Genomic DNA, 18377 nt, shown 5'->3' with positions numbered 1-18377 from the left:
AACTAATATGACACCAGTAAAGAATTACTAATATCAAAACATCTTACTGGCTCTTTACTAATTTAGTTGAGTATATTAAACCAAATAACGTCCGGTTGGGTCAAAGGTGTGCCGAATTTTTAATAGAGAAGTTAAAGGGACAGTCCTGGGTGCTGCAATTTTTAAGATGCTATCGACTAACAGAGACTTTTTAACGATTGTAATTACATATCAAATATATTTTTCTCCATAAAATATTAGTGGCTGTATATTAAACGTGTTTCTGATCGTTCTAATATTTGCACAAGGTTAAATTTCATTTTATTTCCTAATACCTTTTTTCCTACGTACGAAATTATTTGAAGACAAAATCCAGTTTGGGCTTCTTATAAATATTACTACGACCAGAAACACATTGAATATACAGACACTGATATTCTAAACAAGAAAATATATTTAATATGTAAGTTTAATCGTAGAAATATTTTATTAATCGGAAACATCTTACAATGCAGCAAACTCAGGAATGTCCCGTTAACACCACAAGTTCTGTGATTGATGATCAATGTGAGTGTGTTGGTTGTAAACACGATTAGTTTTATTTAGGCAAACAAACTAGTACCACTGTGTCAAGTAGCCTTTGTGCTTGAAACATGGGGTACCTGGGGGTAAAAAGTACATAAAGTATCTGCGAAACTGGGTAGTCATAGACGTTATCTCTGAAATGAGCAGCTTGACCCCCTTTCTGAGTCATCTGGGTGATGGGTGGTTGTATTTATATCCGTGGTGTTTATATATATCGATTGATACCCTGCAGTTAGCAGTTTTAGCCTCACATGTTACTATTGTCGTCTATAAGATCTGATGTGGTAGTATACACCCTATAAGCACGCTTCGAACATAATTTACGACACGGCTGTAAAGGTGACACTCAAGTGTAACTGTCAGAAGATTCTCATTTACCATTCGCTTGTAATATACTCACTAACTGAAGATAGATCTCGCCACATCAACAGCGACTACAATGATGGCAACTGGTCTTAAGTTTGTGACACGGTCGTAAAAGTTGAATTCAAGTGCTTCAATTACCTTTCGCTTGATATTCACTCATACATAAACACACCCACGAAATCACAACCACACAACCATACAAGCACACACACACACAATCGGAAGTCAGATTCCCACATAAGCAGCTACAACGACGGCAACTGGACCTTAGTTTTTGACACGGCCGTAAAAGTCGTATTCAAGAGCTTCAGTCACAACGTTTCACACACACAAAACAAAACAAAACAGACACACGCAATCTAACGTTAGCTTCCTACATCAGCAGCAGCTACAATGACGTCGCCGGTGAAACAATTTGGCGTCTGGGACTACGTCGTCTTCTCGCTGATGCTCGGCGTGTCAGCTGCGATTGGAATCTACTACGCATGCGCGGGCGGAAAGCAGAAGACCACCAAAGAGTTCCTTCTGGCGAACCGGGACCTGGGAGTACTTCCGGTGGCGATCTCCATCCTCCTGTCGTTCATGTCCGCCATCCTCATCCTCGGGACGCCGGCGGAAATGTACACGGACGGGACGCAGTTTTACATCCGGGTGTTCGGAAGTCTCGGCTGCGGGATCGCGGCTCTTATTTTTGTGCCGCTGTTCTACCCGCTCAAGATGACGAGTTCTTATGAGGTAAGGTGATCAAATTGATATTTAAAAGAAAAAGAAAAAAAATCGACTTTTTTTTTTTTTTAAAGGGACATTCCTGAGTTTGCTACATTGTAAAATGTTTCAGACTAATGAAATATTTCTACGATTAAACTTACATATTAAATATATTTTCTTGTTTAGAATGTCATTGTCGGTATATTTAATGTGTTTCTGGTCGACTTAATATGTGTAAATAATTTCGTACGTACGAAACAATATATTTTAGGAAATAAAATGAAATTTAACCTAGTACAAATATTACAACGATCAGAAACACGCTTAATATACAGCCACTAATATGTTATGCACAAAAATATATTTGATATGCAATTACAATCGTTAAAACGTCTGTTAGTCGATAACATCTTAAAAAGTGCAGTAAACTCAGGAATGTCCCTTTAAGTCTTCATGTACTTTAAGAATTGGTTTTGCACTTTTTAGCAATAATAGGGGTGGGACGTAGCCCAATGGTAAAGCGTTCGCTTGATGTGGGTCGGTTTGGGATCGATCCCTGTTAATGGGCCCATTGAGCTATTTCTCGCTCCAACCAGTGCACCACGACTGGTACATCAAAGGCCGTGGTATGTGCTATCCTGTCTATGGGATGATGCATATAAAAGATCCCTTGCTGCTAATCAAAACGAGTAGCCTATGAAGTGGCGACAGCGGGTTTCCTCCTTCAATATATGTGTGGTCCTTAACCATATGTCTGACGCCATATAACCGTAAATAAAATATGTTGAGTGCGTCGTTAAATAAACCATTTTCTTCTTCCTTCCTTCGTGTACTTTAAGAATTGGTTTTGCACATTTTGACAGCAAATAACTGAAGACGCAGTAGCGTGCAGCAGCTAGGGTCTCCATGAGTACTCGAGTACTCGGGCGTTAGTCGATTTTAGCAAGACTCGAGTTCGCTCACAGGACTCGAGTACCCATGCAAGGAAGATCACTCATTTAATTATATGTTTAACACCATTTAGCCATAATATTACACTTGCCGCCAGTTACATTATAGGGTCATGGGACGGAGGGAAGAAGTTTATTTTGTTTAACGACACCACTAGAGCACATTGATTAATTAATCATCGGCTACTGGATGTCAAACATTTGGTAATTATGACTCGTAATCATCAGAGGAAACCCGCTACATTTCTCCTAATGTAGCAAGGGATCATTTATATGCACTTCCCCACAGACAGGAAAGCACACACCACGGCCTTTGTCCAGTTGTCGTACGCTGGTTGGAATGGGTAAAAAACAACCAGCTGAATGGATCAACCGAGGTGGTTCGATCCTGCGACGCAAGCACCTCAAGCGAGCACTCAACCGACTGGGGTAAATCCCACCCCACGAGACGGACGGAAAACAAAAGTCGAATGTGTGGAATGCAATACAAGTGAGACAACAATAGTACAATAGTTATATGATCATGTACTAGTTTGTCTCTTTAATCTGGCAATCCGTCGGTCACAATACTGAACGTATCAACCGGTGTCTAAATGCAATACAATGGAATAACTTGACATTCTTGTTCAGCGCTGGAATTAATATGCATAATCTTATGAAATTTTACTTTATTCCTTAGTCTCATTATCATCCAGTGTAAGTGTCGGGTACTCGGGTCCGGGTCGAGTTTGACCCTCGAGTACTCGAGTCCAATATTTTGGACTCGTGGAGGTCCTAGCTGTAGTAGCTAGGTCTGACAAGTCTCAAATCCGTTCACAGGACTCGAGTACCTCGTACAAGTGAGACCATATAGGACATTGATTTCAGCAGTAACTAATCAGGAATAAAATATAGAAAACAATTATATGACCATGTGCTAGTTTGTATTTTTAATCAGGTCGTCCGTCCGTCACAATACTGAACGTATCAACCGGTTTCTAAATGCAATGCAATGACATGATTTGGCATTCATGTTCAGCGCTGGAATTAACATGCATAATGCTGTTTTACTTTATTCCTTAGTCTCATTATCATCTAGTGTGTCTATTTTAAATGCAATACAATGACGCTGTAATTAACATTTCTCATTATCATCTAGTCTAAGTGTCAGGTACTCACATGGAACATTTTGTTCAGTATCGCGTCGCGATTGTCTACGCAAAGTTTAGAGATCGCTTCACAATGTTTACTGTTACTAATCGATTTTCAGTTGACTAAAGATATCGCTAATCAAGATTTTAAAAACGAAATATTTCCTGACTCGAGTCCGGGTCGACTGTAACCCTTCGAGTACTCGTGTCCAATATGTTGGACTCGTGGAGGTTCTAGCAGCAACAGCAAAAACAACAACAAAATTCCTAGCAATTAAAACAAATTATGAAATGGGCGACAATTCAAAACAAAGAATATTTCCATTCAGTGACAAAGAGAAAATTAATAAGTATTATGAATACGTGCCTCCCATTCACCTTGACCAAAGCGGTGTCTTTTCAATCGGCCTCGGTGGCGTCGTGGTTAGGCAGTCGGATATAAGGCTGGTAGGTACTGATACCGGTAGCCTGATACCGGCTCCCACCCAGAGCGAGTTTTAACGACTCAATGGGTAGCTGTAAGACCAATACACCCTCTTATCGCTCACTAACCACTAACAACTAACCCACTGTCCTGGACAAATAGCCCAGATAGCTGAGGTCTGTGCCCAGGACAGCGTGTTTGAACCTTAATTGGATATAAGCACGAAAACAGTTTAAAAGAAAGAAAAGCGGTGTATTCTCAGTATTATTACACATTCACTCAGTTTGTTACCATGGCAAAATATGAAGCCCCAAATTTAAATCCTTTATCCGCCCCTGTGTGTTGTGCATTGCATTATTATACCGGCCTCGGTGGCGTCGTGGTTAGGTCATCGGTCTACAGGCTGGTAGGTACTGGGTTCGGATCCCAGTCGAAGCATGGGATTCTTAATCCAGATACCGACTCCAAACCCTGAGTGAGTGCTCCGCAATGGTTTGTGAAGCGCAAATAAAAGATCACTTGCTGCTAATCGGAAAGAGTAGCCCATGTAGTGGCGACAGCGGGTTTCCTCTCAAAATCTGTGTGGTCCTTAATCATATTTCTGACGCCATATAACCGTAAATAAAATGTGTTGAGTGCGTCGTTAAATAAAACATTTTTTGTTTTTTTTGTTGCATTATTATATTATTCTCTTTGCTTGCAGTATCTGGAAAACAGATTCAATTCGAAAGCGGCAAAACTGACTGGAACGATCATTATGATAATACAACAGGTAAATAAAATCTCTTTAACTTGCAATCGCTCTCATAATTTGTTCAAATCCCGATAAAGGCGGTTCCATACATACATATATGCATGTGGATTTTTTTTTAATCTCCATTTTAATAACCTTAATACATAACGTCTGTCAAAATTGTTCTTGCACTTTATTTACTAATGACCAAAAGGTACATTCTCACTAAATATTTGTTCCTTGCTTGAAAATTAGTTTTTCCACTTCTGAAAATTACTGTCAAATTCGTATTGTTCAACTGTAAATGTTCACATCAGTCTTATTAAGTCTTAATTTTGAGGGGTCACAACCTCAAGTTGGGGGTCACAACCTCAATAGTTTTTTGGGGGGTGGGTAACAAGCTATATTTTAAAAACTTTTATTTATTTTCTTCCCCGAGTGGGGCGAAGGGTTTCGCAGCCCCCCCCCCCCCTCCCCCGCACCTACCCAACCTGGTTCCTACGAGCCTGTAAATAGACAACTTAAAGGGACATTCCTGAGTTTGCTGCATTGTAAGATGTTTCCGACTAATAAAATATTTCTACGAATGAACTAACATATTAAATATATTTTCTGATTTAGAATATCAGTGTCTGTATATTAAATGTGTTTCTGGTCGTCTTAATATTTGTAAAAAGCCTAAACTGCACTTTGTCTTCAAATAATTTCGTACGTACGAATATTAAAACAATCAGAAACACGTTTAATATGCAGCCACTAATATTTTATGAAAAAAAAAATATTTGATATGTAATTACAATCGTTAAAAAGTCTTTGTTAGTCGATAACATCTTAAAACGTGCAGAAAACTCAGGAATGTCCCTTTAATTGTTGTCAGCATTATCATAATATCATTTCTTTGCCATGTAAGACCTAAAAATTGTGATTCCCGAAACAGCTGTTTTGTTCTTACAGATTATCTACATGGGGATAGCGTCATTCGCTCCATCTACTGCGCTGGAGGCGGGTGTGTCACTCGACACAACGTCATTAGAATGGACTGACTGAATGTTTTAATTTGTATCTCATATTCTTGTTTAAAATCAATAATACAGTTTACTACACGATAGATGGATAGATGGCTGAATGGTTGGATGGCTGAATGAATGAATCGATGGATGGATGGATGATTGGATCGATGGATGGATGGATTTGATGGATGGGTGGATGGATGGATGGATGGATAGATAAATGGATGGATGGGTGGGTGGATGGATGGATGGATGGATGGATGGATGGATGGATGGATGGGTGGATGGAGGGATGGATGGATGGATGGATGAATGGCGGAATGGATGGATGGATAAATGGATGGATGGGTGAGTGGATGGATGGATGGATGGGTGGATGGATGGATGGTTGGATGGATGGATGGATGGTTGGATGGATGGATGGATGGATGGATGGATTTGATGGATGGGTGGATGGATGGATGGATGGATGAATGGGTGGATGGCTGGCTGAATGGATGGATGGATGTATGGATGAATGAATGAATGCATGGATGAAAGAATGACGGAAGGACGGACGGATGGACGGAAGGACGGATGGATGAATATATAAATAGTTAGAAAAATACACATATGATAATGTGCCCTGTCTAACTTTAAAAGTACCGTTTTTACCTAACTGGAGAAGACATGCTATTTAGTATAGCCTTAATATTTATTCTTATCCACCACCCCTCCTATCTAATTATTGGAGGTTTAGTACGGCCCTAGTTAACGTTTTCTCACTTCAATTTACAGTGACCGGTTTTCCTGTCTGGGCCACCATAATAACCGTGGGACTCGTGTCAACTTTCTATACGTCACTGGTTTGTACGTTTTTCATTCTGTAAGGTATAGTACATAGTGTAACGTACGTGTGTCAACTTTCTATACGTCACTGGTTTGTACGTTTTTCATTCTGTAAGGTATAGTACATAGTGTAACGTACGTGTGTCAACTTTCTATACGTCACTGGTTTGTACGTTTTATATTCTCTAAGGTATAGCTAACAAGCTAACGTACGTGTGTCAAACTTTCTATACGTTATAGTATAAAGTGTAACGTACGTGTGTGAACTTTCTATACATCACTGGTGTGTGTCTTGCATTATATATGCTATAGTACACTGTCTAACGTACGTGTGTCAAACTTTCTATACGTTATAGTATAAAGTGTAACGTACGTGTGTGAACTTTCTATACATCACTGGTGTGTGTCTTGCATTATATATGCTATAGTACACTGTCTAACGTACGTGTGTCAAACTTTCTATACGTTATAGTATAAAGTCTAACGTACGTGTGTCAAACTTTCTACACCTTCCTGGTGAGTACATTTTCCATTCTGTAAGGTATAGTACATAGTGTAACGTACGTGTGTTAACTTTTTAGACATCACTTGTTTGTATGTTTAGTAAATAATGTAACGTACTTGATATTTCACCAATTTATTTGTAGTCGTGACAAATAAATGCATGCATAACAAAACATAGCACTATCAACTATGATACTGCACCTTTAAATATCCTAAATATACGTGAGAGTACACCTTTAACTACCAGAATAAGATAATTAAATTGTATGTTGTTATTGGTGGCTGATGCTCTGTTTTCTAGGGAGGGATGAAAGCTGTCGTGTGGACCGACGTGTTCCAATCAGTGGTCATGTTTGGTGGATTGTTCGCCATTCTTATACAGGTAATATTATTAAAGATACAATCTCACCTCATAATGCTGGGTCACGTGGTAACTGACGCACTAAAACAGAATCTCGCGGATTACGTGACTTGGAAAATGGGCCCGACACTGTGTGTACGTTGCTAATCAGTTACTGGTTGCTACTATAAGTGTAAGTTCTAAAAATAGTTTTAACACTATTGTTAACCAATAAATAAAGGAAAGTATCTTGTTTCTGATTTATGGCTACGTAGAGGTAATTTGATTACGTACAAAATATCAATGAAAGTTGGTTAAATATTCATATTACAAGGCAGTGAGTATATATATATATATACAGAGAGAGAGAGAGAGAGAGAGAGAGAGAGAGAGAGAGAGAGAGAGAGAGAGAGAGAGAGAGAGAGAGAGAGAGAGAGAGAGAATGAATAAACAGATGCATTGCTTAACCCTTTGTCTTTCAGGGTATCATCACTGTGGGAGGAATAGACGAAGTTTGGCGACTTAACGAGGAATGGGGAAGAATATATTTCTGGAAGTGAGTTGTATATAGAGAATACTACACGAGTGGCCGTTAGATACCATGTCGTCGGCTTCGGTGATGTCGTGGTTAAGCCATCGGGCATAAGGCTGGTAGGTACTGGGTTCGCAGCCTGATACCGGCTCCCACCCAGAGCAAGTTTTAACAAATCAATGTTTAGGTGTAAGACCACTACATCCTCTTCTCTCTCTCTATAATGACCGGCCTCGGTGGCGTCGTGGTTAGGCCATCGGTCTACAGGCTGGTAGGTACTGGGTTCGGATCCCAGTCGAGGCATGGGATTTTTAATCCAGATACCGACTCCAAACCCTGAGTGAGTGCTCCGCAGTGATCCATAACTGGTTCAACAAAGGCCATGGTTTGTGCTATCCTGCCTGTGGGAAGTGCAAATAAAAGATCCCTTGCTGCTAATCGGAAAGAGTAGCCCATGTAGTGGCGACAGCGGGTTCCCTCTCAAAATCTGTGTGGTCCTTAACCACATGTCTGACGTCATATAACCGTAAATAAAATGTGTTGAGTGCGTCGCTAAATAAAATATTTCTTTCTTTCGTTCTCTCTCTATAACTCTCAGATAGCTGAGATGTGTGCCCAGGACAGCGAGCTTGACCCATAATTGGATATAAGCACGAAAATAAGTTGAAAAGAAATAAATTACACCATGTATCTTACAACGTGTTGTTTTAAAATGTATCTAACGTGTGAAAGACGGTTGGGTGGGTTTTAAACAACGAGTTATAAGATAAATAGTATCTAACGGACACGAATGCAATATTCTATTTCTCACAAATTCTCAAAAACCAGGGTTTAAACACATTTAAAGGTGTTTTCTATATAATCCAATTTACAACCCCTTAGCTTGTACTTAACTTATACATCATATACTCATCAGTTTCAGGTTAACCTATACGTCACAAATCAATCCGTTTTAATCGTGCTTTGTTTTCATTGGATGGTATTGCCGTCGCAACCTGGTTATCACATAGGAGCAGCCAGGTATATGTCTTTCAATTATTGTATGTGTTATTAGTATATCTTATCATAAATGACGACTGGCATTCTCACCAATTGGTGTGTAAGATGAATAAAATAACACATCATACACATTGTAATAAAATCCAATAGTATCAATGATACGTTTATTGCGCCGTGTTATTGATAGGGACCCGGCTGCCCTAATTGATTGTGTCTAATGGCAGAAAGACATACAGGCAGACAGACAAACAGTCAGGCAGGTAGACACACAGACACACAGACAGACACACATATTGTTTTTAATGTCTAACCTCTGCTATAAAAGATACGTGATCACTAAATGCAATACAATCTAACAGATGGCTGCTTAATACACTTCCATTTATACTATATATATATATGATTTGAGAGAATACAAATGTGGCCTCTTAACACAAATTATCGTTTAAAGGTGCTATGTCAAAGTTGCAATAATGGCGGTTCCCGCCAAACATATTTATTATTTTCTTGCTTTGAAACATAAAGTTTATACCTTCAGATATATGCCTATAAAAAAATTACAACTAAATAATTCTATTGACTTGTAGAAAAAAATATTTTAGGGAGAATCTTGATAGTATGTCACACGCTTTAACTAGTGACGTCACTGTTTCATGCGTACACGTAAAACACACTAAGGTTACTCCCAATTGCTTACTGTCAGTTGACACAAGACACAAGGACGATGATAATGCTATATTTAGCCACAACTTATTAAAAAAAACCTCTTGTCGTCCAGTCAAAGACTGTGTAGAAATTACTTTCCTAGAGTTAATATTGGAAAGATTATGTGTGGGATCGATCAAGTTGTTATTTTTATTACAAATAAATGTGAACTTTGACATATGACCTTTGCAGGTTTGACTGTACATATGAAATACCTTATAACAGCATTTAAATCATGCAACACGAAATAAATTTTAATATAACCCTCAATTTTGGGCAGTCAGTATACCACCAAATAAAATCCCATAGACGCCCATAGTAATATATGTGACTATAACTGCTACATTTTAGTCAACATATATATATGAGATGAGATGAGATGAGATGAGATGATATGAGATATGATATGATATGAGATGAGATGAGATGAGATGAGATGAGATGATATATGATGTGATGTGATGTGATGTGATGTGATGTGAGATGATATGATATGATATGATATATGATATGATATATGATGTGATGTGATGTGATGTGATGTCATGGGATCAGGACGTGACCCAGTGGTGAAGCACTCGCTTGATGCGTGGTGATCGAAGATCGATCCCCGTCGGTGGGCCCATCGGGCTATTTCTCGCATCAGCCAGTGCAACGCGACTAGTATATCAAAAGTCGTGGTATGTGTTATCCTGTCTGTGGGATGGTGTATATAAAAAATCCATTGCTGCTAATTGAAAAGAGTAGCCCATGAAGTGGCGACAACAGGTTTCCTCTCAATATCTGTGTGGTCCTTAACCATATGTTCGACGCCATATAACCGTAAATAAAATGTGTTGAATGCGTCGTTAAATAAAACATTTCCTTCCTTCAAAACAATGACACACTCACGCCATAAAAAAACCATAACCCGTAGGTCCATGGGTGGGGTAATCATTATTTCTCTTCAGGTCGTGGCATCAAAACTGGTCAACATGTCTGCTTCCATTTTTTTATTTTAGGAAGGAAGGAGGGAAATGTTATATTTAACGACGCACTCAACACATTTCATTTACGGTTATATGGCGTCAGACATATGGTTAAGGACCACACATATATTCATGGGCTACTCTTTTCGATTAGCAGCAAGAGATCTTTTATATGCACCATCCCACAGACAGGATAGTACATACCACGGCCTTTGTTACACCAGTTGTGGAGCACTGGCTGGAACGAGAAATAGCCCAATGGGTCCACCGACGAGGATCGATCCTGGACCGACCGCGCATCAAACGAACGCTTTACCACTGGGCTACGTCAAAATCGCCGTCCAAATTATTTAAAATTTTAAAACTTTCGAAACTTTGAACGTATTTTCGTTAGAGTATACAGAGCCAGTAACAGTATCGATTATAGATCACTAATTAACCAAATAAAGCGATAGCACCTTCTGTCCAACCCCCTTTCTGTTCTGAATAGGCAGTCCACAGGTCAGTAGCCAAGATTTTGAGAGGAAGGGGGGTCGTTTAGGCTTATGGCGAAGCGTCCCGAGACATATTGAAAAAAAAGTCACCTGGTGGGGGGAGGGACTGATCCCCCGACCCTCCATTGGCTACGGGCCTGGTCTAGGCTGCTGGACTATGTCCCCAGGACGCCGTACATGTACCTTAATTGGATATAGGCGCGTCAAATACAATATAAGTAAGTAGGTAATATATATACAGAACTTCACATATCCTCGCGGTATGGGTTTTGACGCAGATAAGCAACGATCTCGCGTAGTGTAAAAATAACGATGTTTTTTCTTATTATTATTTACAGAGACATAACCTAATGTATATATATATTATTAAAATATAAACATTAAATTCAATACATAGTGAGATTTTTAGTTTTCGTTTTAGCTTACATGTGCATACTGTAATATTCTAACCTTTTTAATGCGGTATGTATTTTGACGCGGAACATTCATATAACTTGTGAATGACCAATATTCAAGAAAAACATCTCCAACAACTGGAAACGATGTGTGGTGATCCATAAATTCCATATTAATAATACATGTCAAAAATAACACAATTAAAATACATTTTAACCAGATTGTCACATGTAAACCATATAGGCCAGTGCAAATATAGTCACTATTTGTACATTGATAGGGTTATGTCATGTCATGTCATAGGGTTTTACGTGCACATTCAGAACAAGCTGTTGTAGCGCACGCCTGTCGTGGGCACAAGAGCCGGCCTTGGCCGGCTCCTCCGTCCATGACAGGATGATAGGGTTTATTTTGCGAAAGAATATATTCGACAGGACCGCGTAGCGGTCGAGTGGTATGTTCTTTCTCAAAATAAATAGGAAGTACAATAAATTTGTATGAGTATTTTTCTTGTTCTGTCTGCTTGGCTTCCTGAGCAGTTTCTGAGTACTACGAGTCCGTCGTCTCTATATAGACCGGTATTTGCGTTGTTGATTGTTTTTCCTATCGTTTCTAGAATTAGAAGGCCAACAAGTTCGCACACTTCAGCACCGTCGTAACTGCCCATTGTGACATAAAATGCGTTTTGGGTGTTTCTTTTCACCCATGGTTTACCATCGTTGTCGAAGAGTAAAGATTTTCTTGCATGCATTATTTGTTTTGTGCTCCTTTTCCGTGATATTTGTGTATTGTTTTGCCCAGTTTAGTGATTTTTCGAGCAGTTCTTTTGTTATTGTTGGGTAGAAGTCCACAATGTCGAAAATGAGGAACGATAGGTTTTGTTTTTCATGCAGTGCTGAAAACCATTCAAGCACGGAAGAAGTGTTTCTCCATTGGTTGACTGTTAAGTTTTGTCTTACGGCTGTGTTTATTCGATCTAGCATTATTTTGCTTACTTTCCCTATTTCACTTTTCGAACAATTTGGCCTCAAAATAACAACACAAACCAACCTAAAATGTGTCAACTTCCTCGACGTCACACTAAACTTACATACAGGAAAATACAAACCTTACAGAAAACCCAACAACGACCCGGTGTACATAAATATACACTCAAACCACCCACCCAGCATTATAAAACAGATACCCGCATCAATCAGCAAGCGAATCTCAATGCTATCATCCAGCGAAGAAGATTTCACGGAAGCCGCACCCACGTACGACAAAGCACTAAAGGAAAGCAACTACACAGAACGCATACTATACACACAAACAGGAATCCACACAACACAAAACAAAAAAAGAAAGAACAGAAGCAGGAAAATCATATGGTTCAACCCACCATACAACAAAGCTGTGAAAACAAACATCGGACAATTATTCATAAAATTAATATCCAAACATTTCCCCTCCACACACAAATACCACAAAATATTCAAAAAAAATAACGTCAAAATCAGCTACAGTTGCATGAAAAACATCGGCACATTAATCAAAAACCACAACTCTAAAATTATTAAAGATCCAGTCAGCGTAACAACAAAAGAAAATTGCAACTGCAGAAATAAAGAAAACTGCCCACTCAACGGACAATGCCAAGCAAGTTCGATAGTATACAAAGCAAGCGTAACAACTGGCGCAACGTCAAAAACATACATCGGTCTATCTGGTGGCAATTTCAAACAACGATACAACAATCACACGAAATCGTTCAAACACGAAAAATACTCGAAAGAAACCGAGCTATCTAAACATGTCTGGGAACTAAAAAAACAGCGAACAAATTATGAAATAAGCTGGCAAATTATCAAACAGTCGAACACGTACAAACGAAACTCCGGCCAATGTAACCTGTGCATTGAGGAAAAGCTCGCCATCCTACAAACAAAAGACAAAAACAATCTCAACAAAAGGACTGAGCTCATCTCAAAATGCCGTCACACCAGTAAGCTCAAACCACGCAACCGCACTACATAAAAATAAAAACCCTGCAATCTTTTCACCAGTATCAGCTATCTGAAGATCGTCGAAGGGCGTGAAACTCGGAGTAATAGCGTAGAACAAAAGTGCAATATATATATTTATTGCATGCTCTACTCTCTCTTAAAGTATTGAGCACCTTTCAAGCCTTTAATGATAACCACCAGTATTCTTTATATATATATATATGTATATATGGGCAGACCTGATACTGGCTAATATGTATTGATGTATGAATATCTATATATTGTATGTATGTCGAGGTTGACTGTTACATACGGTACATAAATAATAACGCACTGGCACAGGGGATAATTAAATCCTTTCTGGCCTCACATATTGACCCATGCCGTCCCATGTATGTATGTATTGATGTATGAATATCTGTATATTGTATGTCGAGGTCGACTGTTACATACATAGATAATAACGCACTGGCACAGGGGATAATTAAATCCTTTCTGGCCTCACATATTGACCCATGCCGTCCCATGTATGTATGTATTGATGTATGAATATCTGTATATTGTATGTCGAGGTCGACTGTTACATACATAGATAATAACGCACTGGCACAGGGGATAATTAAATCCTTTCTGGCCTCACATATTGACCCATGCCGTCCCATGTATGTATGTATTGATGTATGAATATCTGTATATTGTATGTCGAGGTCGACTGTTACATACATAGATAATAACGCACTGGCACAGGGGATAATTAAATCCTTTCTGGCCTCACATATTGACCCATGCCGTCCCATGTATGTATGTATTGATGTATGAATATCTGTATATTGTATGTCGAGGTCGACTATTACATACATAGATATTAACGCACTGGCGCAGGGGATAATTAAATCCTTTCTGGCCTCAAAAATTGTCCCATGCCGTTGCTGGGACTCGAACCTGTGGCACCGATTCGCCCGCAAATTGCAAGACTAACCACGATACGCTCTGAGCTATCGAAGCTTCCACAAAAAGGAAGTTTCTTTAACTCAACCATATGCATGGGGCCTACAATCTACGCGGTCGATCCCGCTTACGTGCATGAAACAGTGGGCAGACCTGGCACTGGCTAGTATGTATTGATATATGAATATCTATATATTGTATGTATGTCGAGGTTGACTATTACATACATAGATATTAACGCACTGGCGCAGGGGATAATTAAATCCTTTCTGGCCTCAAAAATTGTCCCATGCCGTTGCTGGGACTCGAACCTGTGGCACCGATTCGCCCGCAAATTGCAAGACTAACCACGATACGCTCTGAGCTATCGAAGCTTCCATAAAAAGGAAGTTTCTTTAACTCAACCATATGCATGGGGCCTACATTCTACGCGGTCGATCCCGCTTACGTGCATGAAACAGTGGGCAGACCTGGCACTGGCTAGTATGTATTGATGTATGAATATCTATATATTGTATGTATGTCGAGGTTGACTATTACATACATAGATATTAACGCACTGGCGCAGGGGATAATTAAATCCTTTCTGGCCTCACAAATTGTCCCATGCCGTTGATGGGACTCGAACCTGTGGCACCGAATCGCCCGCAAATTGCGAGACTAACCACGATGCGCTCTGAGCTATCGAGGTATCCATAAAAAGGATGCTCTTTAACTCAATCAGATGCATGGGGCCTACAATCTACGCGGTCGATCCCGCTTACGTGCACGAAATAGTGGGCAGACCTGATACTGGCTAATATGTATTGATGTATGAATATCTATATATTGTATGTATGTCGAGGTTGACTGTTACATACGGTACATAGATTATAACGCACTGGCACAGGGGATAATTAACTCCTTTCTGGCCTCACATATTGACCCATGCCGTCCCATGTATGTATGTATGTATGTATGTATGTATGTATGTATGTATGTATGTATGTATGTATGTATGTATGTGTGTATGATATGTGTATAGTATGTGTGTATGTGTGTATGTGTGTATGGTATGTGTGTATGTGTGTATGTATGTATGTATTTATGTATGTATACGTATGTGTGTACGTGTATACGTATAGTTATATTTATGTATTGTTTTAATACTCTATACCCTTTACTTTCGGTTTCAGTTTCGACCCGGACCCGACTGTACGTCACTCATTCTGGTCGCTGTTTATTGGTGGGTTGGTCGGATGGGTGGCGACGTACGGAGTGAACCAAGCCAGCATCCAGAGATACTGCGCACTGCCATCGCTCAAACGAGCACAGACGTAGGGTTGTCTTTGTTGACAAAATGTGCAAAATAATTTAGTAAATGTGCAAAATAATTTACAATTTAAAAAGAAATATATATTGTTTTTTTTTTGTTTTTTTTTTTTGTTTTTTTGTTGTTGTCAAAATACGTTATGAGATTCTTTGAAAAATGTGTAAATTTAGCAAAATTTTAAAATGCAGAACGAATTTAAAAAACAATTGTTATTAGGTTTGTTTTATTATTATTATTATTATTATTATTATTATTATTATTATTATTATTAATTTTAATATTAATAATTTACTATTAGTAGTATTTTATTGTTATTGTTGTTATTATTATTATTATTATTATTATTACTACTAATTGTATTCTTTTTATTATTATTACTACTACTACTACTAATTTTATTATTATTATTATTGTTGTTGTTGTTGTTGTTGTTGTTGTGTTAAACACCAAATAGCAGTAGTTTTAAAATGTAATGAGGTGTAGTTAAACACACTTTAATAGTCCTTTCCTTTACAAATAGCCGTAGTTTATAGTGTGTTGAAGTGTCTTCAAACAAAAATCCCTTTCCTTTGCAAATAGCCGTAATTTATAGCGTGCTAAAATGTCTTTAAACACAAATCCATTTCCTTTGCAAATAGCCGTAGTTTATCTGGGGCGTAGCCAGAGAGGAAAAACCGCCGAGGCAAACCCAGACCTGTAAAATAAATATCAGTGTCATGGGGAAAATGAAATAAATCTGGGGAAATTCCAAACGAGGCAAGCGCCTCGTCTGCCTCATGCTGGCTACGCCATTGTTTATAGTGTGTTAAAGTATCTTTTAAAACACATATATTTCCTTTGCAAATAGCCGTTGTTTAAAATATGTTCAAGTGTCTTCAAGCAAATATAACTTCTCTTTCTAGACCACGTACGAATTTAGCTCGAATCACCTCTAGCCCTCCCCTTATTGATATCAGTGGCGGATCCAGAAAATCCATTTAGGGAGTGGGGCAGTGACATGAGGCGGAATGCCAAGGGAACTTTGGGGGAGGTTTGGAGGGGGATCGTAAAAAAAAGGAAAATAAATATATAATAAAATTTTAACTATCGCAAAATTCCCCCCCCCCCCCCCCCCCCCCCCGATCCGCCTCTGCATATGTTGTACGAATTTAACTATATATTAGACTGAAATGTGCTGTGGTTTTGCTAAACCAACATTCCTTTCCTTTTTTCTCATTTTCCTTGTTTTCAGATCACTAGTGTTGAACATTCTAGGAGTGTTTCTCCTCCTCACCATTGTCTGTTTGACCGGAATCGTGGTTTTCGCGTACTACGCCCAGAAAGGATGCGACCCGCTTTCAGCTGGATACATCAGCAATTCTAATCAGGTATAAAGTTTGTCGTCAGGACCGGACCAGTGTCGTGTTTGGGGTGACCAGAACATAAGGGCTCTACCAGTATGATGCACACATCTCCACCTTCGAATCAAACAAACGAAGGAGGATGTAAAATTATAACTGGAGGTTCTAATAGACCAAATCAATTCCTATTGCCGATAATTTTAATATTTACTAATAAAACTGATATAAGCAGCGTATCAACACACCCAGGAAGTACAGCAATAGAAAGAGTGGCACCTCACATCTAATCTACCTGCAAGAAAATGGGAGGAGGGGTCACATACTATTTAAGAGATTTAATTAAATTTTTGTAATAGCAACCGTCATCTTTGCTGAACATTGCAGTCCCATTTTGGGGGGTACCCCGCATTAGTTTCAACCTCTGATATATACTGCATAACAACTGTATAACAAAAGTGTATTTATTTATTGTCAATGGATAATAGTATTTGCACAAGTAATCAATGTCACATATTACTACCAATCACGCCCACAGCTGCTTTTACTCCGTAAATATTTGACGGTGCACCTCGAACTTTGACACGGAACTCTCTTCTTTGGTACTATGCAACCTCGAGTAACAATTTTTGTCGACAAAATGGTCTCAAAGCAACCACGGCGGAGCAGGTGGAGGGCTGGGAGGGTGGCTGGTGGGGGGGGGGGGTTGTAACCGCCCCTAGTAATTCTAATTTTTTTTTATCATGGATAGTAAATCTTAAGGCAGAGATGAATTGCATTTCAAGACATCTAGTTTTCAAAATTTTCCGGCGAAGCATACCCTGAACTCCTTTGCGCTCTCGATCTCAGTCAGCCCCCCCCCCCCCCCCCCCCATGTCTACTTGCTTCCGCCGCAATCTAATTAACACATGTAATTGTGGAGCTAATTTTAATTAGATTGCTTCCGCCGTGCCTGCAAAGTACTACATTATTATTATCAGTAACATTAGTGCTAATGCTAGTGTTAGTGTTAGTGTTAGTGTTAGTGTTAGTGCTAGTGTTAGTGTTAGTGCTAGTGCTAGTGCTAGTGCTAGTGCTAGTGCTAGTGTTGTTAGTGTTAGTGTTAGTGTTAGTGCTAGTGCTAGTGCTAGTGCTAGTTTTAGTG

General features: G+C 39.1%; 1 protein-coding gene across 1 annotated transcript in view; it reads left to right on the top strand.

Moving 5' to 3' along the window:
• Positions 1 to 1323: 1323 nt before the first annotated feature.
• The window catches only part of LOC121373017 (sodium-coupled monocarboxylate transporter 1-like), a 23362-nt gene continuing 6308 nt past the window's right edge, over positions 1324 to 18377 (top strand). The window contains exons 1-7 of the mRNA XM_041499460.1: positions 1324 to 1665; positions 4846 to 4914; positions 5830 to 5877; positions 7519 to 7599; positions 8040 to 8113; positions 15760 to 15900; positions 17128 to 17263. Coding sequence (XP_041355394.1) covers positions 1324 to 1665; positions 4846 to 4914; positions 5830 to 5877; positions 7519 to 7599; positions 8040 to 8113; positions 15760 to 15900; positions 17128 to 17263 — 891 coding nt within the window. The remainder of the gene's footprint in view (positions 1666 to 4845; positions 4915 to 5829; positions 5878 to 7518; positions 7600 to 8039; positions 8114 to 15759; positions 15901 to 17127; positions 17264 to 18377) is intronic.

Source organism: Gigantopelta aegis, chromosome 5 (assembly GCF_016097555.1).
Source record: "Gigantopelta aegis isolate Gae_Host chromosome 5, Gae_host_genome, whole genome shotgun sequence".
NCBI lineage: Eukaryota > Metazoa > Mollusca > Gastropoda > Neomphalida > Peltospiridae > Gigantopelta > Gigantopelta aegis.
This window is presented reverse-complemented; position numbering and strand designations above follow the sequence as displayed.